Here is a 24,043-nt window from a genome sequence, read left to right as displayed (position 1 = left end):
GCTTGCAGCAACAACACTCTTCTGTGTAGATGGTGTGACTGAGTGAAAACATCTCATTTCAGCGAGAGGTTTACAAACAAAGTCAGATGAAGCACATTTGGAAGAGACTATTTAAAAGGAAACAGTGTTTTCTTTAGGGGCATGTTTGTCCAGCTCACCCTTGTGAATGAAAATTTAAATCTCAGTGGTTCTTTCCTGGTGAAATAAAGTAAGAGTAATAAAAACAATACATTTCTGATGTGACTTTTTAAACAGTGAGCAAGATTGAAATGTTGGAGCCATTTGGAAATCTTATAATTAAAACAGAAGTGGGATTACTGCAGAAGTAGTAAACCACATAATTCTTAATAGAAGAACTGAAAGATGGTTCAAAAAATCTCCCTAATTAGTTTGTGTTTAATATAATAGTAAATTTAAGAACATTTGGGAAGATTTCCACAAACTTGTTTGGGGGGAAAACTGCAGAATGTAGCTGCAAATGTAGAGTTTTAGATTAGATAATTATTAAAAAGAGCATAATTTACACACAACTATTATTTGACACAATGTTTTTGCAAAATAAGGCAAACTAAAGTGTACTCCACACAGCAGTGGAAAACTGCATTATGGCGTGCATGGCTGTTAATTAGTATCCCTCAAAATCAATTCCAAACCTGTAAAGTTAACAATTGACATTAAAACAGCAGAGGTACTTTTCCATTTTCATCCTCTAGTGAACCAAGACATTCAATTGTCTAAAACATGTTTACTCAGGATTAGTCCTCTGGCAAGGTATTAATTAGATGAAATCTCTTAATTAATTCAAAGAGCTCCATTCAACATTATTCAGATCTATATCAAACAGTGTTATAACAGGAGCACGGTAAGAACGCAAATTAAATATCTTATGAGAAGAATTTAAGGCTAATAATTCTGTACTAAACACCAGATAAACGTGTCTTCTCTGAGACTGGCAAATCAAGAGAAGAATGCACCTCATCCTCCTGTTCTTCCATCCTCTTTGCGGGTCTCTAAATCTGAGGCAGAATTTCAAGCCAACTCTTCACGCTTTAGATTCCCTGCTCCTTAAAATCAGCAGTCTTCTCAGGCTCAATAATCCTTTTGGACCGGAGGGTCCTTTGATCTCCTTTATGATTTGGGACCCCAATCTGGATTTAAATGCGATGGGGTTTCATTTTCCTTCAGTTCTCCTGAACCCTCTATGCACACAACTGCAGGCTTGGTCCGATAGATTACAGAAGGAGGAGGTGCTTCCCAGTCACTTCTGGAGGCTCTCCTGGTGGATCAGATGTAGAAGAGGAGCCGTTATGTTGCTAAGGGCCTGCTTCTTTCACGGCTTTGGAGTATGCGAATACACGTAGGCAGATATGTTTTGACACAAGTCTCGCACTAGCTCCCCGGGTTGCCAAATGCCAAACAGCCAACAGGGGTGTAAAGTTTCCGCTCAGTCATAGGGAGCATGTGGGAAACACACAAACATAGAAACTGGCCCTTTTTAGGGGCAACTATCATATGTTAACCTTTCGACGACAAAAAAAGGGTTTATTTAAAATGATTTAATAAAAGCTCAAACTGGACTGATCTTAAATATAAAAAAACAAGCATATTTGTAACTGTCCTAGCTAAGAGTTTATTTATTTCATATTGTCTTTATTTTTCTAGTTCCTATATTCTGAGAGAAAACAACTAGAAGGTCACCTCGTCTTTGTGTAGCTTGTAAAATTGCAGACAATGACACAGTTTACGAAAAAAGAAAATAAATAAATTACCTCAACCTTATCATAGTGTTTTAGTCTCATTTAAACCCTTGCATGTTCAAGGAGAAATTAGCAAACCCACCTACAGACACGCATATGTGTGCGCTCTGTCACACAGATTGATCTAAAGCCCCCTTCCCCCCCTCTGCGCTGAGCTCTAAGTGAAAGCTTCATTTAGCTAATGGACAGCCAGCGTCAACAGTTTGGATGGAAACCGATGAACTCCGTCCAACACTGATTAATATTCATCCGCCTTCTGACTGCTGACCTTTGTTATGATCACACATAAGTGGTCGCGCTTAATTGGGGTTGCTTTAGGGACCCGGGTGTCACGTGGGGATGACATTTTTGGTGGGGAATGGAGGAAATGCAGATTAAAGAGCAATATCACTCACCGGGGATTAACGCTGGGGTAGATTAGAGGGAAAGTCCGGTCATTTGACCATGAGGACGTAGAACAAAAGAGCTCAAGCAAATGCAGCTGATTCAGGCAGATTCTGTTGCACACAAATTGTCTAGCAACTCTTGTTATATTTTGTTATGGAGTGCCAATCATTTTACCCCCTCAAAAAAAAAACATTGCAACATTCATTCAAGCAGTGTAAGAGGCATCCTAGGGTCACTGTATCTTTGGCAGGCTGGAAATAAATCTCCTTTCCTTCCCTTTAACTAACTTGGCCGGTCCCCTGCCTTTGGCACCAGACTCTGGTCTCAGGCTTGGTTGCTGCTTTCTAGGACTGGATATTAATGAACTCGTTGCTGAGGGTCCAGCTTCTAAGTAGTATCTAGAAAACATATATACTGAGAAAAACCGCAACGCCAAAGAAAAACGTTCTCCTTTGTAATGTACTGCATTACCCTATAGAAACAAACAAGCATTAGTGAAGATAATAGATTTAGAAAATAGATTTAATGTGCATCCAGTGCATCCAGTGAAACGTTCTGGACTGATAGAAATTAATGATTCTGAATTCATGACAAGAGACTCAACGGGTTCCGGCACAAATCATATCGTGATGGTCTAAAAATCTGATGGGAAGATTATCTTTAGAAAAAAAATACCACAATATTAAATAAAAAACAAACAAAACAAATAATTTAAAAACACAAATGGTTACAAAATATCATTACATACTGCAGTAATATTGTTTATTAATGTAATAATGTTTAGCTGCAGCTGAAACCAGATATTTTCCTCAGTCAGACTAAAGTTTTTCTGTTTTACGTCCGTTAGGATGACCGTAACAATTTCTAGTGGTTACTTGCAAAAGGGCAGAACTGACCAGGTATGTTGGAACAGAGCAGCAGACCTGACCCAGGTGATTCCGTTCTGTCTGGAGCAAAACTGCGAGAAGCTTCTGGAAGGGCACCCGAAATGTTTTACTTAAATCAGGCATGAAATAAGTGTAAGTAAATGTTTGAATTCAGCAAAATAGAAATAATCTTGGTAATTCTAACTAACTTAAGAACAGGAAACGTGTAGTTGGATTCTGTGTCAGACAATACAAAAAAAAAGCAATGCGTCTTTTTATACAATGCAATAGAGATTATCTGGTTATATGGCTGCATTTACAACCGTTTATATCTTTGGTTTTGATGCAAAGTTACAACTAGCACCATTTTGGAAACACAGCTCAATGTTTATTGATAAATAATTACAATTTAAACAGATCCAATTCATGTCCAGGAATAGGTCGTCAAATCAATCTAACAATTTATCGTGGACTCTGTATTAAATGTGTCCTGCATTTTTTACATTTCAATTGCTGTACTGTGAAATCTGCTGCACTTTATCCTGAAACTATCCTGCAAAGTTACTTTATTCTGAAATCCACAGCAATTCACTGAAATTCTCAAGCTGTATGCAAATAAAATTTCGTTCTGTACGCACTCAGTGCAAACAAAATGACGATAAAATTTGTCTAAGTCTAAGTCTAATAGGCAGATTTAAACTTGAAATAAAGAAAGATTATCATTGTGACAATGATTTAAAATCATTAACCATGATTAAAGATATTTTAGTCCATTGTTAAGTACTGAGATTGAATTGAAAGGCAATTTCAGCCAAAAGTTGCCTCCTTAAAAATTTATAAAGCTGACAGGAAAGGGGGTTTGAGAGAGGGGGGAAGACATGCAGTAATGGATTGAACCCAGGTCAGCCACACCCCATAAATGTTTTGTATTAAAAAGACAATACGTTTTATATGGATCTTGTTCTTCTTAAATGATTTGTTAAAGAACCTGGTGTCAGCAAGTTAAGTGGCCAAGGGATCTCTGATAATGAGCGGCTGCTGTAGGCGGATATCTTTTGTAGCTTCTTGCAAGGATTTTTTTTATAAAAAAAAAAAAAAAAAGGAAAACAAGAGCTGACTTGCTTTTACACTGCAAAACCATGTCATTAAAGGAGAAATTTAAGGATATGGTTTCACAATCAGAATACTGACAGCTTGTAGTGACTGCATAATACAACCCGAGAATACCTTCCACTATCTGCCGTAGCGTAAAGCTCAGTTTAAGAGAAAAAAGTTTATTTAACTTTACACACAAACACACACACACACACACACACACACACACACACACACACACACACCCTCATACTATAAAAAGGTGATCACTGAGATAAATGTCAGTCACATTTTTAGTCACCTGACAGAGTCTCACATTTGGTCACCGGACCCAAGGAAATACTTTCAAAGGCATGACTCTCGTGTTGCAGGGCCTTGTGTTGGTGGGTCTGTGTGTGTCGTCAGCCTTCCGTCCTGATACTCAGAACAAAACCATGGTGCCCATGGCAACAAACAGTAGAGCGATGGGTGGGCATCTGTACTTTACAGCTACCGCCCAATTACAATCCAGTTTATAAATATTCACTCGCTGATTTACGCCAGAATTATAAAAAGCCAACCACAACAAGAGGATGGAACATGAGGAAGGAACCGCCACACACAGTACACATGCTCACGTAGGCCCAGTCAACATCTCCGGGTGTTGCCTTGTGACTGCTGCAAATCGCAATGACACAGAGGGGTTGACAGAGCCGCATACGGACGTATTTGACCCCCTTGGATCTCTCCCCCTGCTCAGAGGAATGTGTATAAGGGTGGGCAGAAGGGGGGGGGAGCAGCTGTCAGGGGGCCACAGACCCCTCATTTGCTGCCCGGATTGGTGGGGGGAATGGGTGTGTTGAGGGATGCAATTTTAGATTTGTTATAGGGCACAATGGCACCATGTTTGTTTGGGTTTGTATTAACGAAGGTCGTTTCTGTCATGTTATTATGAGGCGGCAGTGCAAAAGTCAGCTTTAGCAACTTTTATGAGCAGACAGTAGTAGTTGGTTTTTCTACTGCATTTGCGGCGTTTCATTGGAGCAGTCAGTTAACAGATATCGGGTGCAGTTTTTTGGTAAAATGCAAATACTTGATAATATTCTGTTTAATATCTGAAGAATATAATATATCTGCTGCTCTACTCATTAAAGGCCCTTTCAAAAGTGTTCATGGCCTTTGAGCACTAACTTTAATTAGTTTTTTGAGGAATATAAATGACCAATAGAAATCACCAATAGAAAACTACCATATTCCACCCATAACGCATCATATCGGTATATAAGGAAGTTTGAGGCAACTACAGAAAAAGAGCGATAAGAATAATGCTGGCTATCGGGAAGATAAAAATATGCTATTTTACAAGTCAAATGCCCTAATGTTCGTTGATCTGATCAAATACAGAACTGCACAAATAATGTACAAAGTAAGATACAATCGGCTGCCTGTAAATGTAAAGGCAGATGCTTCCAGACAGAGAGGGAGGCTATGATTTCAGAAGAAAATGTAATCTAAAGATTCTCATTTCTGGAACAACCATGACAACTTTTTGTGTTTCTATCTGCAAAGTGAAACTGTGGGATAATGTCAGTGTAGAAATACAGAAATTAACCAATATAAAAAAAGAAAGAAAACTATTTAAAATGGTATTTAGTTAGAGAGGGCCTGACTTATTCACAGGTCACCTGCTTGCATCTGTTCTGTTGTACGTTGTATGGCTGTGTCCAATGTTCTGTTTTGCTGTGTATGCATTGAACTCTATGCATGTATATACATATAGTGGTGGCCTGGTGGTTAGAGCATTGCACTTGTGTCCTTGAGGTTCTGGATTCAACTCCCACAAACTATCACTCTGGCTCCCTGAGCAAGACCCTTAACCCCAGATTGCTCAACCAAAGGGATGGGTTAGATGCAGAGAACAAATTTCATTGGAATTTATGCTGCAATGACAATACATATGATTATTATTATATATTTGTGAAAAATAATACAACAGCCTTGAAACTTCATACTGTAATGCACCTATTTTGTCGGCAGTTACTGTATATGCTGAAGTATAATATTATAGCAAATCCTTTAGCATTCTGAGTTTACACTTCTTCCTACACCCTTTGGAATAGTGTGAAATCTCTATTGCTTATCCATGTTAGCTTATTTTTATGTTTTTTTACACTTTTATTGTCCAATAATGTTTGAAATAAACTAAACTAACTTAAGTAATGCATGTGGAAAGTTTAAAGAAAATATCTGAGTCACTGTATTGTACCTCTGGCTGTAGTCTTTAACAGTCTCTTAACAGGTTTTCTACCCGGATTTTCATGAATTTAGATTCATCCATCTTCTCATTAACTCTAAATAGCTTCCCTGTTCCTTTGGCAATCACACAGCATGATGCTGCCGGCACAATGTTTCACTGTGGGGTTGGTGAATTCAGATTGCTCTGCACTGTCGATTTTCTATGGCACAGAAACACAACGCATAGAAAACGTGCGTATAAAATTTTCATCTGAGGCAAATGTTTGCAGTGTCCCCTACTTGGCTTGTGGCAAACTGCAAATCAGATGAAAGTGCGTGACTAATAGTTGCCCTGAATGACAGATTCTCCCACCTGAGCTTCAGATCCCTCCAGCTCCTTCAGAGTTACCATGAACCTCTTGGCTGTGTCTCTGAATAATGCTCTCTTAGACCAGGCCTGTCAATTTAAATTAAAGGCCATCTCTTGGTATGTTTGCAGTTGTACGATACTCTTTGTAGGTTTGAAAGACTGATTGAGCAGAGCTCTGAGATGTCAAAACCATTTGATACGGTTTTATAACGTAAGCCTTCATTAAATATATAGCGCCCTCCAAAAACATTCACACCCCTGGAACTTTGTGCTGTTACTACTTCAATTTGTTTTATTGGAATTTTGCATAGTAGAGCTGCACAGAGTAGTGCACAATTATGGAGTTTAAAGCACAATGATGTAGGTTTTCAAAACATTGCATGGATTTGTATTCCACCACTTTTTATTCCGATACCCCAAAATAAAATTAAGAGCATTCTGCCTTCATTTCAGGGATAAAGATGAGGAGGACACATTTAACATGTTATTGAAAAAGAACTTTGATTGCCAAAGCAACCTTTCAGTATCAGTGTGGTGTTACTTTTACTTGGCAAGACTAAATGCCTGCAATGTCTTGTTTTCTCAGATTATCTTCTAAAATCTTTTGTGTCAGAGCATGTAAAAGTTGCCTCGATCTAAACTGTTTTAACTGTTTAAAAGTGATCACAACGTGCATTATGTACAAGAAAACAATTCATCCAACACTTCTACGGACAAATGATGCACAAATTTCTTAAATACTTAAAAAAACCAACATATTTAATTACATGTTTTATTAACAGACCCATTTAATAAGAATATTATTGGAAAGATATTTTATTTCAGTTTTATGTAGATTAATCACAAACAGACGGTTGTTTTTAAGCCGTTTTTGTGTTCAATATGATGGTTTTCCATTTACAGCCAATGAAAACATGGTGAAGTGCTACCAACATGATCCTTTCTAGGTGTGTAATACACATCAACAGGTGTTAGTTAGATAGGCCATCCACACCATACAAAGCAACTGAAACACAGTGTTGCGAAACAGCTGTAACATTTCTTTAGGCTTTCTTACCTGGTTGCAGGTGCAGATGTCTACTCCGTTTTTGAGGAATTCAAGGACCTTGTCAGTGTTCCCGGCTCGGGCAGCCCGAAGGAAACTGGTGTTACTGTCGGACTGCAGAGATGGAGACAGAAATAAGAAAACATTTAAAATTAACAAACAAATTGCACTCTTAATTGGTGTTTGAATGTTATCATATTGTTTAAACTAAAAAAAAAAACCTACAACAATAGTCTGTCAGTAAAATAAACAGTATTGTTCTTATTGTTGACTTTTATTTAGGACTGCATGATATTAGGAAAATGTATTTCTAACATTGTTAGCCTAGGGTTAGCCCATGTTTTCTTCCCTGTTCTGCTTACAATGTTACTGTCATGCTTTTGGGACCTTTAGCATCACAGCCTACAAGGTAACAGATCCATGCAATCCTTTGCAATAGCAGTTTTATATACACTGGTATTACAATAATGATTGTGATTTGATAGAATATGCAGCTGTCTTTATTTGAAGAATGTGTTTTATTTCGTGGTGATGATTTCTATTGTTTCATTTACATCCACCTGCAATTCAACATTGATTTAAATAAGGACTTGCTGTGCAATTTTGCAGAAGTCAGATGGCTGTAAGATAAGTCTGAGTAGGCCATTCTAAATTTAACCATGAGACATCTGCTCCAAGCAGCAAAACACAAACACAGACCACGCATCTATCACATGGACATTTATGTTCCTCTTCAAAGTTTAAAACTCTGAAAAACCTAAAGATCAGTAGCTTAACTTTCCATTTAGCAGAAAGAAGCACTAACTGAAATATACATTACTTCCAGCTTCTTGAAAAAGTCGTGAACTTTTCCCACTTTGTCATGCCACAATCATAGACTTTAATGTACGATATTGAGGTTTTTTTTATGTATCATCACAATAAACAGTACCATTTGTGAAGTGGATGCAAAAAGAATAACATTTTCTTAAAGATACAAATCTGAAAGTAAATACTTGTATTGAAGCACCTTGAGTCAATACATTGCAAAGCCACCTTTTGTGACAATTACAGCTGCAAATGTTTGGGGTCTGTCTTAACCAGCTTTGTACATCTAGAGACTGATTTTTTTTAACTATTCTTTGCAAAATGGCTTTTGACTGGACCATTGTACCATATCAATATGTTTCCTTGAACACATGGCCGTACATGCATGTCTGGCGACCTACCAGAAGCTCAGCCCATGATCTCACACTGGGAATTGGGTGTTTAGGTCATTTTCCCCCTCATTAATTTTCCACCTCGTCCTTAGGCCCAAAAGGTCAAGTTTTACCCCACCAGAGTCCCTACATTGCTTGATGCGAACTGGAAACTAAAGCATGGTAGAATGTTATGGTTGTAACGGGATGGAAACATCCCAAGTCGTATGAATATTCTTGCAAGGCAAGCGGGTGATTACCATTTCTGGCTCTTACTCAAGCGTATCATTTCCAGTTAGGAACACTGCTTGAGTTGATTTTAGAGAAAAAAAAAAGTTTGACCTCCTCGTTTCAGTTGTTAGATAATTTTTCAATTCAATTTTATTTATATAGCACCAATTCATGTTACATATCATCTCAAGTCACTTTCCAAAGTCAAATTCAATCGGATTATACAGATTGGTCAAAAAGTTTCCTATCTAAGTGAACCCAGTAGATTGCTTCAAGTCTTGACAAGCAGCATTCACTCCTCCTGAAAGTGCGTAGAGCCACAGGGAGAGTCGTCTGCATTGTCCATGGCTTTGCAGCAATCCCTCATACTGAGCAAGCATGAAGTGACAATCAAGAGGAAAACTCCCCTTTAACAGGGAGGGAAAACCTCCATCAGAACCAGGCTCAGTATGAACGGTCATCTGCCTCGACTGACTGAGGGTTAGAGAAGACAGAGCAGAGACACAAAAAAAAGCACAGGAGCACACATTGATCCAGGAATCTTTTTGACGTTATATGGTAATATGGGATGATCTGGTGCCCATAGGGTCTACTTGATGCTTAGTAGGTGTGCTTAAGATACAGTATGAGCACCTCAGTGTACTAGAGAGATGAGGCCACACCCCTGAGTGAGGTCACATGTCAAACATCCGAGGTCATCACACATAGCCAAACACACCACTGGCGGTAAGACAGAAATAGGCAGAACTCTTTGTCAGTGTAGAACACACGAAACAAAAGACACTAAAGAAGCAGAAGTCTGACTTTTCCTTCTCTTACCTGGAATTCAACTTCTTCAGGTTGAGAGTCAGCAGACTTGTAGTAATCAGCTTGTTGGTTTGAGTCACTGTCACTCCCATCACCCTTCAGAGTTTTGTCTGATCCACAGGCTTTACATGATGCTGAATTACCCATCATTACGATCAAGCTGCTCAACTATACATGAGGACTTTTCTCACCAAATTCAACACCATGTGCTGCAGAACAGTCTGTTAAAGTCCAGCGTTGGAAGTTGCTCACTATACATCCTTTAGTAGAATCCTTTTCATTCTGCTTTCCGACATTAATCCATCAACATCAACTTCTTGGTCCAAACTTTCAAAAAAAAGTTAAATCATTCTTTCTTCACAGCAATGACTTACTTTAATCTTTTTAAAGTGACAAACATCTTATTCCACTGCTTGGCTCTGTCCTGCAAGCATCTGAGGCCTTGTCCTTCCTGGTGTTCCTCTGCTTCTCTGGCCTTGCAGGTTAACAACTGCACTCATAAACATTTAACCATCACAGGCTCTCCTGCTTTTGCTATTTTTATCATTTCGGATCATCAATTCTACCTCGTCCCCAGCCCCTTGCCGTTTGAGAGTGGGGCCGGGGTGGGGTGGGGGGGAGGGTATGGGATCTGGGGGATGGTGTGACAGCTGGGGTTAGAATCAGAATGTGGATTGTATGGCCTGTGGTATTCCCTACATACACCGAGTATGGTGCAGGACAGACATGAGTTTGTGACCCAAAGAGAGTTATTTATTTAATTTTGAACATTTAGTTAAAACTTTCACAATAAGTTCACTTATATGTAAATTATCAACCTGAGAAATAACTCTCTCAAGTCTTATCAGATCTTCCACATTCATGGGTTTTCCAGACTATCTACAGAACTAATGATCACGCTGATTGAGAACTAGTTGTCATCTAAAGAACCCTGATGATTTATCTGAGGGTGAGTTAGCCTCTACATTGAGTTCCTGTTCATGTAACATGCCTCATTAGCTGTGACATTGCAACATCTTCGGACTTCAGTAGGAGTAGACACAATTGTTTACAGGTACAGATCGGAAGACGGACGGACAGACAGATAGAAAGAAAATACTTCCACAACGCTGAAAATGATGAAGAACTCAACATTACATGAAGATTCAACCGAGAACCAGGATTATAGGTGACAACACACAGTCCTTCTCCTGCGGGGTATTTTCCCTGGGTTGAGTCCTGTGTTGAAACCTTAATGCACACTGTCTAAATGCAAAAACTGTGTTGATTATGATTAACACACATTTCCTTTCTTTACCATAAAACAATGTCCCCACCATTCTCTGTAAGCTTTGGTATTGAAGCCACTAAAGATATCCACTGGGTGTTGGCATTAAGGGTTGTTAGTCCATTCAACTATGAATCAGGACACCTACAGCAAAAATATAACGTCCCACCAAACACTGCAACCAAGCAGTCCTTTACGATTGCAAGATAGTGATCACTGATGATTGTGACTGAATACTGAATTGTGCTGCCCTGCTCAGCATGTTTCTCAGATCAGACAAACACGAGAGTAGAGATCAGCCGATGCAGGGTTTTTTTAGGCCGATACTGATACTAATTATTTTGACATCAGTACGACTGATACGCAATATGTGCTGCTGATTTTTGGAGCAGATTCTTGAAGCCCATATTGCTTTTTCATCCTCCATTTACATGATAAAACTGACATAAAGATAACTAATGTCACCCAAATATCAAAACCTGTATTTAAACCAGCTAATATTAACTATCATCTTCAGACCACAGTTTGAAAGGTACACCATCTTACCGCAGTACTTTAATCGCACTTGATGAATGTATCACAGCGAGAAACGAGCTTCTTTAGTTCATTGGGGAGAATGAGGAGAAAAAACACTGACCACCGCTGCCGTGTATGGACATTATTTTCTGTAAAGTTAGATTTGGGGGCGAGGAGGAGCATTACGTCATGCAGTTTGAAGGAGAGGCACAGTGGTGCACGTCGAGCTAATAACAGCTAGCGCATTAGACAGAAAAACGGTCTTTGAACCTAAGAGACACAATTGTTTACAGGTACAGATCTGATGAGGGAAACCCTGGATGCTATACGCATAGTGATTGGTAATTGTTTTCATATGCATTCATAATATACATGGGAACAAACACACACACAGTGCTGACAGCTTGCAAGCTGGAGATCAGACGTGGGTTTTTAGATAATGGATCAGATACACATATTGGCTGCTGCCGATGCAGGGGAAAAAAACACAATTATCGGTCTGCTGATGTATCGGTCCACCTCTACATGAGACGATGATATGATGCCTCATTACAAGGGTTCCTTGTTTTCCTACCACTATTACATGTATTACATAATCAGAAGAATGATTCATTAGTACTTATGCGTTAAATAAAATGGATGGGTTTTATGTATTCTTATTTTAAATCTCTGCAATGATACCATGAAGCCCTGGTATTTTTACTAATGATTATCTTACCATTAAAACCCTATACTGACCCATGTCTGGTTTCAATACTCTGTTGCATAAACAGGATTTAGGCATATTGTCCAAGGGCTACAGCTCATCTACTACGTATCCTGCCCTGAAGGACAAGGGAAAGTTAAATCTTCAGCCAGGCTAAACCTGAACACAACAATGAAAAATAAAAAGATTTTAAGAGATTTTACCTGACGCTTAGCCTTTTCCCGCCTCCTTCTCCTCCTCTCCCTGGCTTTCTGTAGAGCTCTGTATTCTGGATGTTGCTCAAGCTCACGAGCCTTCTTCAGATGGGCAGCAGCATGCGCCATGACTTCCCCTCACAACCTCTTTTTGTCACAAATAAAGAAGGGTTTTGCTACGAGAAACTTCTTTGACTAAAGTTTCTCCTTGTTAACAGTCAAGCCTTATTAAAATTCCTAAGAAACTACAGTTAAAAAGGTGCTCTACTCAATAAAAACCTCACTCTGGTTGGACAAAAAAATCTAAGTAATTCTGGATTAAATTATCTTTTTTGTTCTTTACAAATTTTTGATTCTTCTTGTTTTTATGCCCTTTTCAATCACTTTTTTTTCTACAAAAAACTTTTCAATCTTCATCTACAGGTCCAGGCATTCCGAACAGAACAAGTCCAGTGATGCATCCCAAATGAAAATGATCTATTCCCAAGAGCACAAGCATGAGAAAGAGGACTGGAAAGGGCTGGTGAATGATGCAAAAAAAGACCTATTTATCCGCACACTGATAACATCCCGCAGCACACACACACGCACACACACACACACACACACACACACACACACACACACACACACACACACACACACACACACACACACACACACACACACACACACACACACACACACACACACACAGGAAAATGATCCTGACCAGATGTGCATGAAAATCTTAGTCTGTGTGAACAGCTGTAGCTGTAAATCCACTGTTGTGTGTTTGTATGTGTGTGAGAGTGTCAGGCATGAACATTTGAGCATTTATGTGAATGTTAGTGAATATGAGACTGCAGTCAATAAAGATGTGCCTGCAAATGACCAGCTCTCTGCTGCAGTTCCAGCTGTGATGATGTCTGCATTCAGAGGGACAGAAGGACACATGAGGAGAAGAAGCGGGGGGAGGAGGGGGGGGGTGACCGCTGGTAGGGTGAGGGCAGGACGTTCCCCTGTAGCACCGCAGTCATTACTAACATACAGTTCTTAATCCTTTTGTCCTCCCCGTTTCAACAACTCAGGAATTTCCCTTTCTATAAATGGGATGGCATTTCGAAGTATTACATAGATAATAAGTTTCATTTATTTTAAGCAGAAAATTCAGAGAGAACGTTGTTATTCAAAAGCAAACAAAAAGAAGATATAAAGAGAATTTATTATTTTTATTAATCCAGCTGCAAAAACAGGACACAGCATTCCAAAAGGGGCTTATTGCAGTCTTTTACAGCACCTACTTTGCACCTTTACGAGTGCCAGGTAAAAACAACAACATAATATTACAGCTCATGCATGGGTGTGAACTACACTGCACAGGTTTCCCTTCATCAATGAAGCTGATAGTAGCAGTTTGAAGTTACAGCACAAGGGACGGTGATCTCACGCCTTTTTCTGTTCACACATTCTGCCTGATGTTTTTTGCACACTCGGATATCAACATCAGCATCAGCAAAATGTCTTCCTGCACGCAACCATGCCATTAGACAGAATGGCTGAATCATACCCCGATCTAATACCGCAAATGTTTTTATATTAGTGCGCTGATGAGTTACACTGCAATCATGCAGACTTTTTGTGAATGCACACTTTTCCTGTAGCGCTCTCTGCTGGCGAGAGGGGCTAATGCAACATGCGGACTTGAACATTATTCCAACGGCCACAAGCAAAACCAGATATGATACAGTAAAAGCTTGTTGAATCCTGTCCCAAATTGTACTTACATACTGACTTAAAAAATACTGTTATTCTTCTACTTACTAAAATTGCCTAGTTGGAAGAAAAAGTCTGCTTAAACACTGTAACGGCGTCTTAGCAGATTGAGAATAGGCCTGGTAAACAAAACAAACTCTGTCAATTTAGTTGTGCTTTCACTTGCATTAAGAATCAAGATGATATACTTTTTACTGATTTATTTCATTTTTACAAGGAGCACTTGCGAAACGTTAGCCTATTTTTTGTTGCAATATAACAAAAAATAGGCACTTAAATGTGTGATCAGAAATGTTCAAGTGTTGTCACAGAAAGCCAGATTGATTTACATCTTGAATTTGAATAGGCCACCCTAACACATTAATATGGTTTGTTCTAAAAACCATTCCATTGCAGCTCTGCCCCAACCCGTGGGCCCTAACTCACGGCTTCGCATATTTGTTCATGTTTTGTGTATATCTGACCGAAGAATAAAATGTTGACACTGGTTAAACTGGTTTTGAAGAATATTCATCGATCACATGACATGGCAATAGCCAAACACTTGCCTAAGGTTTCTAACGGGAGCGATGTAACAGCAGGAAGACAGGCCAGCTATAGCAGCATAGTGGTCTTCTGCTAATGATTAATAATGAGGCGAATTACAGCAAGAATACAGCAAGGATTTTTTTTTTTTTTGGATACAAACTAGCTGAGCAGCTGAACGAGCAGCCGTGACATGGCGACTCAGATGTATGCTGTCATTTGTGGTGCTTTAGTTTCTATGTGAGATGAAATTAACATTTGCAGGTATTTAGTTAAACAATTCATTTTATGTGGTATATTTATGATTAAAGATATTATTATGATTTTAATTATTACGCTAATGTAAACAAACAAAATAGCTGAGTCACTCAGGAGAGTAGAGGTATTTACAGAAAGCGCCTAAACTCTACTTACTGCAAATCTGACAGGAATAAGATCAGAATGATTCTTGTCTTTGGGTAGTTATAACTAGACAGAAAAATGCGATTGGAATTGAATTCAACATAGACGTTAGCCAGCTAAGTGCACAGTACTGCTTTTCTTCTCAAAATGCGACTGTCCTTTGCCTATTCGGCACTGATCATTTATACATGCAAGTACGCTTGCAGTGTGTTTTTCTGCTTAATATGGATTTGTGAGGCATTTGAGTAAAAAGCAAAAAAAAAGGACTCGACATTGGAAGGGGAGTAGAGCTGCTTTGGCATTAGATGTGACAGAAACTGATGGGGTTGTGTGTATTCACGTTTTCCAAAAAAAATTTGCCAACACAGTGTTTTTTTTTCATGGTTCAAACGAAATAAATAAGCAGATCAAAAAATGTAAATGTTTTTGTGGATGTTAATAAAATCACTCATACCCCTCCTTACATGTCTCAGTAATAGGAAAGTAAGTTGGTCCACTGAAAATGTCCTTTTCCATTCATGATAAGGAATGAAGGTTTTTAGCATCCAGCTCAAAATGTAAAAAAGTTGGTTTTGACACACTTATCGGCCAAACTCTACAAAAGTTTAGCTTTGTGTTAATTTTATCTTTTGCTGATCATTTATAATTGTTGTCTGGTGAAAAAAAAAAAACCCAGCTGGGACAGAACTTTTTGTCTTTTTACTTTTAAGGACAAACCTGTATTCAGCTCCATCCATTTTCATCAACTTTTCTGTTCTTGCCTAAAAAAAAAAATCGTATAGCATGATACGCCACCTATGTGCCCACCGTGGACATGGTGTGTGCAGGGTGATGTGTAGTGTTACTTTCCCTCCACACATCGAGGAGCATAGAGCATGTAGGCCAAAACTTAAAAATCTTGTTTCCTCTGAGCAGGGAATTCTTTGCTAGGTACCCTACGGATGTTACAGTAAACTTTAAAAAGGAATTTGCAATGGCTTTCTTAAACAATAGTTGTCTTGTTTTCACTTTTCCATAATGGCCAAATTGGTAGGGTGCCAATAGATGAACCCAATTGAGCAGTGGATCTCTGCAGTTCTTCAAGAGTCAATATGAGTCCCTCTCAGTTTAGGTGGGCAGTTACCTTTCCAGTTTGCTATAGTCTTTCCGTTTTCAGAAAATACACTGAAAAATGCTCAGTGAGATGGTTAAATGCTGGGATATGGTTTTATAACCTTTAAAACTTCTCCACAACCTTCTCCCTGGCCTGTCTGTTGTTTTTCAAGGTCTTCATAAGGGCTGTTTGTTCACTAATGTTCTCTAACAAAACCCTGAAGGCCTGAAGAGAACAGCTGGATTCATAGTGAGATTAAATTATACAAATGCTCATTCTGTTTGCTAATTAACTAAGTTCTGAAGGCACTTGATTATACAGGACATTATTTAGGGGTTATCATAGTGAAGGTTGATTAACACAAATGAACAGAACAATTTTAAGATTTTAATTGTAGAAAACTGTACCCCTTTACCAGTTTACACTTATGCAATACTTTACGACGGTCTATCACTTAAAGTCACACTAAAATACACTAAAGTTTGCAGTTGTAAACAAAGGATATAAAAATGTTCGATGCACTCTCAGTGTCATGATTTTGTTGTGGATGAACTCGGACACAGCACGCACACACAGAGAAGTTCGTTAAGACAGTTTATTGCAGGTGGATGGTGGTGACATGAGCAACCAGAGTTTACCAGTCGGAGGTGAAGGATGCAAGAGCTGGCTGGCAGGTACAGAGTCCAAAAACATGAGCCATAAGTCCAAGGCAAAACGGAGCTGGGCTGCTGCAGAACAAGGAACGAGACCAGGACGAAGACATCAAAACTTAGCAGCGCAGCCAAACAAAACCAAAACCTGACGAGACTGGAACCAATGCGGGGAAACTGGAGCAGACAGGCATGATGGTCAGGAACAAACACTACGAGCCAGCGACGAGGAAACAACCGAGGTGAGTTTATAAGGGGAGTCTGACAGGTGACGAGAATGAAGGCTAATTAGTGTCCAAACAAGGTGTGACTAATTGCTGCAGGAGGGTGAGCCGAGTGAACTGCACAAAAATGACAAGAAAAGAAACCAGAACAAAACCTAAACCATGACACTACCCCCCCCCTCAAGGCCGGACACCGGACGGCCTAGAACATCTTACCCTGGGTGGGTGGAGGGGGTCCCAGGATGGCGGGCAAGAGTCAAAACTGAAAACTGAGGGAACAAAGGGCCAGCGAACACAGAGAACCAAAGGACCACAGGATATAGGGAACCAAAAAGTCAAGAACACGGAGGACCTAAGGCTAGGGAACACGAGGGACCTAAGGCTAGAGGACAACAGGGAACCAAGGGGCATCTTAACAAACCAGGGAACAAGAACAGAGGGCGCCTAAACATGCCGGGGAACCGAGAACAAAGGGCGTCCTAACACGCCGGGGAACCGAGAACAAAGGGCGTCCTAACACGCCGGGGAACCGAAAACAGAGGGCGTCCTAACACGCCGGGGAACCGAAAACAGAGGGCGTCCTAACACGCCGGGGAACCGAAAACAGAGGGCGTCCTAACACGCCGGGGAACCGAAAACAGAGGGCGTCCTAACACGCCGGAGAACCGAAAACAGAGGGCGTCCTAACACGCCGGAGAACCGAAAACAGAGGGCGTCCTAACACGCCGGAGAACCGAAAACAGAGGGCGTCCTAACACGCCGGAGAACCGAAAACAGAGGGCGTCCTAACACGCCGGGGAATCGAGAACAGAGCGCGTCTAAGCACGTCGGGAACACTAAATCTAAACGCTAGAAATCTAAACACTAGGGAAACAGGAACGAAGGGCGTCCTAACACGCTAGAAAACCAAAATACCAGGAACTAGAGGGTGAGCTAGGCAGCAACAGGTCAGGCGCGCCAGAGGGCACAGACAGCGACTTATAACCACCGGAGGGCTCTGGCGGCGACCTGCGTGCGCAGGGCAGCGACAGGTTGGCGCACCAGAGGGCACAGACAGCGACTTATAACCACCGGAGGGCTCTGGCGGCGACCTGCGTGCGCTGGGCAGCGACAGGTTGGCGCACCAGAGGGCTCAGCCGGCGACATGGGAGCGCCGGAGGGCTCTGGCGGCGACTTGCATGCACTAGACAACGACAGGCTGGGCGCACCAGAGGGCACAGACAGCGACTTATAACCACCGGAGGGCTCTGGCGGCGACCTGCGTGCGCTGGGCAGCGACAGGTTGGCGCACCAGAGGGCTCAGCCGGCGACATGGGAGCGCCGGAGGGCTCTGGCGGCGACTTGCATGCACTAGGCAACGACAGGCTGGGCGCGCCAGAGGGCTCAGCCGGTGACTTGGAACGCCGGAGGGCTCTGGCGGCGCCTAAACACAAGAACTTAGAGGGCTAGGAGAACAGAACAGAGACACCGGGGAACTAGAACAGGGAAACTAGGGGAGACCAGAACGAACAGAGAACCTAACAAGCGCAGGGACCTAAATAAGCGCAGGGACCTTTAAGAGCGCTGGAACCCATCCAACGCAGGAACCCAGATGGCGCAGGAACCCAGACGGCGCAGAGACTAGACACAAGACAAAAACTAAGACAGGAACAATAAGAAATCTAAGAAGCACAGAAATACACTAAAACTCAGGAATGTTAAGTAACCCAAAACACAAGGATCAAAAAATAACTCAAAACAAAGACAGAATAATGAACGCTGGCACTAAGACAAAATAACATTACTTTTAACTAGAGAGCTCAGGAACCTTTAATGAGCGCCGGGACCTCTTAATGAGCGCCGGGACCTTTAATGAGCGCCGGGACCTTTAATGAGCGCCGGGACCCGAATAGCGCAGGAACCCGAATAGCGCAGGAACCCGAATAGCGCAGGAACCCGAATAGCGCAGGAACCTATGGAGCACAAGAAAAAAAAGAAATCAGACAGAATAAAGTAAAAACATACCAAACAAACACGAGAACTAAGCACTATAGAACTGAGACAAAACTACAAGTTAAGCTAAATTGGAAAACAAAGTCGAAACAAATACTAAAACTGGAACCAAAACAAAGCAAAAACTAGAAACCAAAGCAGAACCAAAAGCGCTGGGCAGCTAAGTCTTTAGCATACTGGGCAGCGGCAACAGTTAGCGCTGGGCAGCGACGACGAGGAGCGCCGTCCTTAATGCTGAGCAGCGGGGAAGACGAACCAGGAAAACAGAGTCAGAGGCGGGGCGTCGCGGATGCGACCCCGGCAGACGAACCAGAAGCGTGGCGTCGTAACTCGGCGACCCAGGCGAGACGAGACAGGAGCGTGGCGTCGCAACTCAGCGACCCAGGCGAGACGAGACAGGAGCGTGGCGTCGCAACTCAGCGACCCAGGCGAGACGAACCAGAGCGTGGCGTCGCAACTCAGCGACCCAGGCGAGACGAGACAGAAGCGAGGCGTCGCAACACGGCGACCCAGGCGAGACGAACCAGAGGTGGAAGCCGCAGAACTGAGTCCGGCGAGACGAAGATTTCCTTGGAGCTCCCGGGTCGAGGCGGAGCATCTCCAGCGGTGGATGGCACCCACGGAGATCCCAGGTCGAGGCGGAGCATCTCCAGCGGCGGATGGCACCCACGGAGATCCCGGGTTGAAGCGGAGCATCTCCAGCGGCGGATGGCACCCACGGAGATCCCAGATCGAGGCGGAGCATATCCTTCCCGGAACAGATCCTGCCAGCTCTTGCATCATGACTCTGTGTGTGCTCGAGTTCATCTGTTGGCTGGCTCGTACTGTCATGATTTTGTTGTGGATGAACTCGGACACAGCACGCACACACAGAGAAGTTCGTTAAGACAGTTTATTGCAGGTGGATGGTGGTGACATGAGCAACCAGAGTTTACCAGTCGGAGGTGAAGGATGCAAGAGCTGGCTGGCAGGTACAGAGTCCAAAAACATGAGCCATAAGTCCAAGGCAAAACGGAGCTGGGCTGCTGCAGAACAAGGAACGAGACCAGGACGAAGACATCAAAACTTAGCAGCGCAGCCAAACAAAACCAAAACCTGACGAGACTGGAACCAATGCGGGGAAACTGGAGCAGACAGGCATGATGGTCAGGAACAAACACTACGAGCCAGCGACGAGGAAACAACCGAGGTGAGTTTATAAGGGGAGTCTGACAGGTGACGAGAATGAAGGCTAATTAGTGTCCAAACAAGGTGTGACTAATTGCTGCAGGAGGGTGAGCCGAGTGAACTGCACAAAAATGACAAGAAAAGAAACCAGAACAAAACCTAAACCATGACACTCAGATTTTTCTGTACTTAATGGTATGTTAATGCGCATTAATCTTGTCATGTTCAGGACAGCCAGTGAGCCAAATCAGCACCAAAAGTCCTTCATATCCTGATCACAATCCATTAATCAGAATATTAAATGATTCCTAAACCTTTCTGCTTTGTGTTCAAATTAAACCTTTGCTTTGGCCAATTAATTTCACGATTGAACTTTAAAACAATATAAAAATTCGAAACATTAATCACAAACTCCATAACATAATAGGAAAACAGCAGCGTATGTTCCTTTTTATGTGCATGTGTTTTTGTCCATTTGGGATTCAGATTACACTGACAGGAGATTCTAAGGGGAAACTAAGATGAGCTTCTGTTTCTCTTGGTTTAGTGAAGCGAGTTAATGCTCTGCTGTCCAATTTATGGATCCAGAGGCTTTTATTTTGCTCCATTAGGCTCGACTGATAGACAGAAATGAGAAACGCAAAGACCAGCATGTGCAATCCAAACCTTTTGCAAGTGTTTCAAACTCTAAATTCATGCAGCCAAGAGTGCAGACAAGGGCTTCATCACACCCACGGATGAACGTTATTTACCAAAAAAAAAAAAAAGATATTTGGATTTTATATCTCAACTGATAGGTTACTGGTTTAAAGTTGTAGCTTGTTGCCAGTTGAATAAATCTGCCCATTTTTATTGATTGTGCATAAACAAGCACATTGCATTTGGTAATTTACCAATTACGAGAACTACAACAACAAAACATAACCTGAGAGATTCCAAAAATATAGTTCTATGCAAAATAAAGCAGCAGAAAAAAAAGTTTTAAAAACTGTTTCATTTCTTCTGTTTGCTGCTATGAGACCTTGTTTATCTTTGCTTTCGCCGAGGTGAACGTGTTTTGGGAGCAGCTGTTTATTTGTCTGCCTGCTAATGGAGTGGCAGTACTGACAAGAGAGGTTTTCTTTGGAAGCAGGACTGAGCCACACGTAATGCATTGAAAATTCAAAAGGATGGATGATCTTTCTTTTTGAAACAAGTCATTTGGACTCCTTAGAGCTTATATATTTTGCATGACTATAATTTCCAGCCATGTGCAAACAGCTCCGCCCTGAGCAATGTAATATTTTCTTCTTTGTTTTTTTGTGAATTCATTTAATTTAAATTTGTGTTACACCTGCAAGTACTTATGTTTGCTAATCATAAAAAAAAACAGACTGTAACCAACACAATATTTTTTAACTCTTTTGGGGGAATGTGAGTTCTCTGCTGAGACAATCATCACAACCCGCACAAAGGGATGTGACTAAAACATCAATTCATAACATCTACTTTAGCTTTTTGTAAAGATTTAGGTTACCAAGAGAGCAGAACTGGTCTTTTTGCAGCATTACAGCAACAGGAGCCAAGATGGGAACATTTAAAAAGGAGAAATAGAGGCTTTTCACTGAAGTCAATATAATCACCGATTTAAAAAACAAATCATACTAAAAGTAACATCGCTCCTTCCCACTTACACACACCCTGACCGGAGAGAAATTAAATTCTTCATCTTTAATGTTCCATATACTGTTGGCCCACTGTTTGCAGCTTTAACTCTTCTGGGAAGGGTTTCAACAAGTCTTAGAAGCGTGTTTTATGGGAAGTTTTGAACATTCTTCAAGAAGCTCATTTGTGAGGTCAGACGATGATGTTGGACAAGAAGGCATGGCTTGCCTGTCTCAACGCCAATTCATCTTAAAGACGTTCTATCAGGTTGATGCCTGCACTCATTGCAGGACAGTCAAGTTCTTCCACCGCAAACTAACTCACCCATGTGATTATTGGCCTTTCTTTCTGCACTGGTTCACATTCATGTTGAAACAGGAAGGAGATATGTTCAAACTGTGCATAATGGCAGTCACTGTGGTTTAATGGAGTCCCAAAGCTTTGGGTTTCTAAGCCTTTCCTAGGGTGTGACATGAGACCCTTTAGCCTACTTCATGTTGTCAGACTGGTTTTATCCAAGTTATTTACTGTTTCTACAGGTCTGGCAGTAATCACACCTGGGTCACAGCTAATGCCTGATTCACCAAAGGGTGGGATTACTTTTACCACAAAGACCCAGGGCAGTTTGGTGAGCTTCTTTTCTTTTACAAACAAAATCATCATAAATACTTTGCAATAACTTAGGTTATCTTTAAAATGAAATAAAAAAAAAATGTTTGATGAGCTGAAACATTTAATCGTGACAAAAAAGCAAAACAAATGTGCATGGGGGTGAGTATCTTTTCATGTCACTGTAGCTGATATGCTAATTGTATAGCATCACGATTCTGTTCTTTTACCTTATTTAATAAAAATTGCTCAACAAATTAGAAGTAGTGATAAATTTAGTTCAGAATGTTTAACAGGTAAAATATAAACATGGAATGTTTCGGTTTGTACCTTTATGAATTGACCTTGTAACCATATTATGTTTTGGCATAAAAACAAAAACGTATCCTTTTCTGCAAAGGATCATGTGATTGTAATGTGGAAAAAATATATACTGCAGTTCTTTTTTATTTGGAAGATGATGATGATAAACTGTTCAGTAGCTATTTGCTGACTTTACTTCAGCAAATTCCAAACGTTGTGGGCTACAGAAATCATCCAACAACACTGCAACACTTGGAAAAAGAAACCCAGGTGAAAACTTTGGACGTATTCACATATTTGACCCTATAGTTCATATTATGGCACCATTGAGTTGAAAAAAAAACCTGCTTGCTTCCAAACTCAGCATCATGGGAAGGCTAAACGAGCAAAATGACTGATGGATAGGCTTATGTCAAGTCATCTTCTCGCCATTTTACTGCTTTGCAAAGGTCAGAGCCATAGAGCGGATCCGACACGCCTTCTCTCCCTCCTTCTCTCTCCTGGTTCCTCGATAAACTAAATCATACAAGTCAAATTCAATAGCAAATGTATACAGCACACAATCAAGAATCCTGACCAGACCACACCCTAACAGAGCCAGCAAGGACACTGAGACATGCAGTAGGATGGCTGGGGAGGAGTTTAACTGAGATGGATATAACCTTGTGCTGTAACATAATGCCCAGCGAGAAAGTGGACTGGAGGGGGGGAGAAATTCAAGAAGACACTTACGATGTCTAGAGTCACACTCCCAGCTGAAAAACATCTGATTTAGTCAAGAAACAGCAACAAAGCAGCCTCCATTTGTTGTTCATTGCACCAACCATGTTAAACAACCAGGTGATCGACTGATACATGACAACACAGTATAGCTACATTAACGGATGGCTAGAAATGTACATAAATATAAACACAAGCAGGAAAATAACCTTGAAATGCAGATGCTGAGGTACATGAAGTCATGAATTATTTCCCTCTCATACTAATTTATGGCGTTCCCTTTTTTTTTTTTTACTCTTTGAAGTGCAGCATGTCTCCAGGGAAGA

General features: G+C 41.1%; 1 protein-coding gene across 26 annotated transcripts in view; it reads right to left on the bottom strand.

Annotated features, from left to right (window-relative positions):
* ank2a (ankyrin 2a, neuronal) overlaps positions 1-24,043 on the bottom strand; it is a 114,580-nt gene that overhangs the window by 79,504 nt on the left and 11,033 nt on the right. For 18 of the 26 annotated variants that reach the window (XM_036136906.1, XM_036136890.1, XM_036136902.1 and 15 more), the window contains exon 2: positions 7,747-7,848. In XM_036136906.1, the coding sequence (XP_035992799.1) occupies positions 7,747-7,848 (102 nt within the window). Of the gene's footprint in view, positions 1-974; positions 1,321-7,746; positions 7,849-9,962; positions 10,439-12,642; positions 12,948-24,043 lie in introns of those variants that run through there. The other 8 variants (XM_036136893.1, XM_036136894.1, XM_036136908.1 and 5 more) reach the window with 4 other exon arrangements.

Source organism: Fundulus heteroclitus, chromosome 5, assembly GCF_011125445.2.
Source record: "Fundulus heteroclitus isolate FHET01 chromosome 5, MU-UCD_Fhet_4.1, whole genome shotgun sequence".
Taxonomy (NCBI): domain Eukaryota; kingdom Metazoa; phylum Chordata; class Actinopteri; order Cyprinodontiformes; family Fundulidae; genus Fundulus; species Fundulus heteroclitus.
Note: the sequence above shows the minus strand (reverse complement) of the source record. Positions and strands in the feature narration are given on the sequence as shown.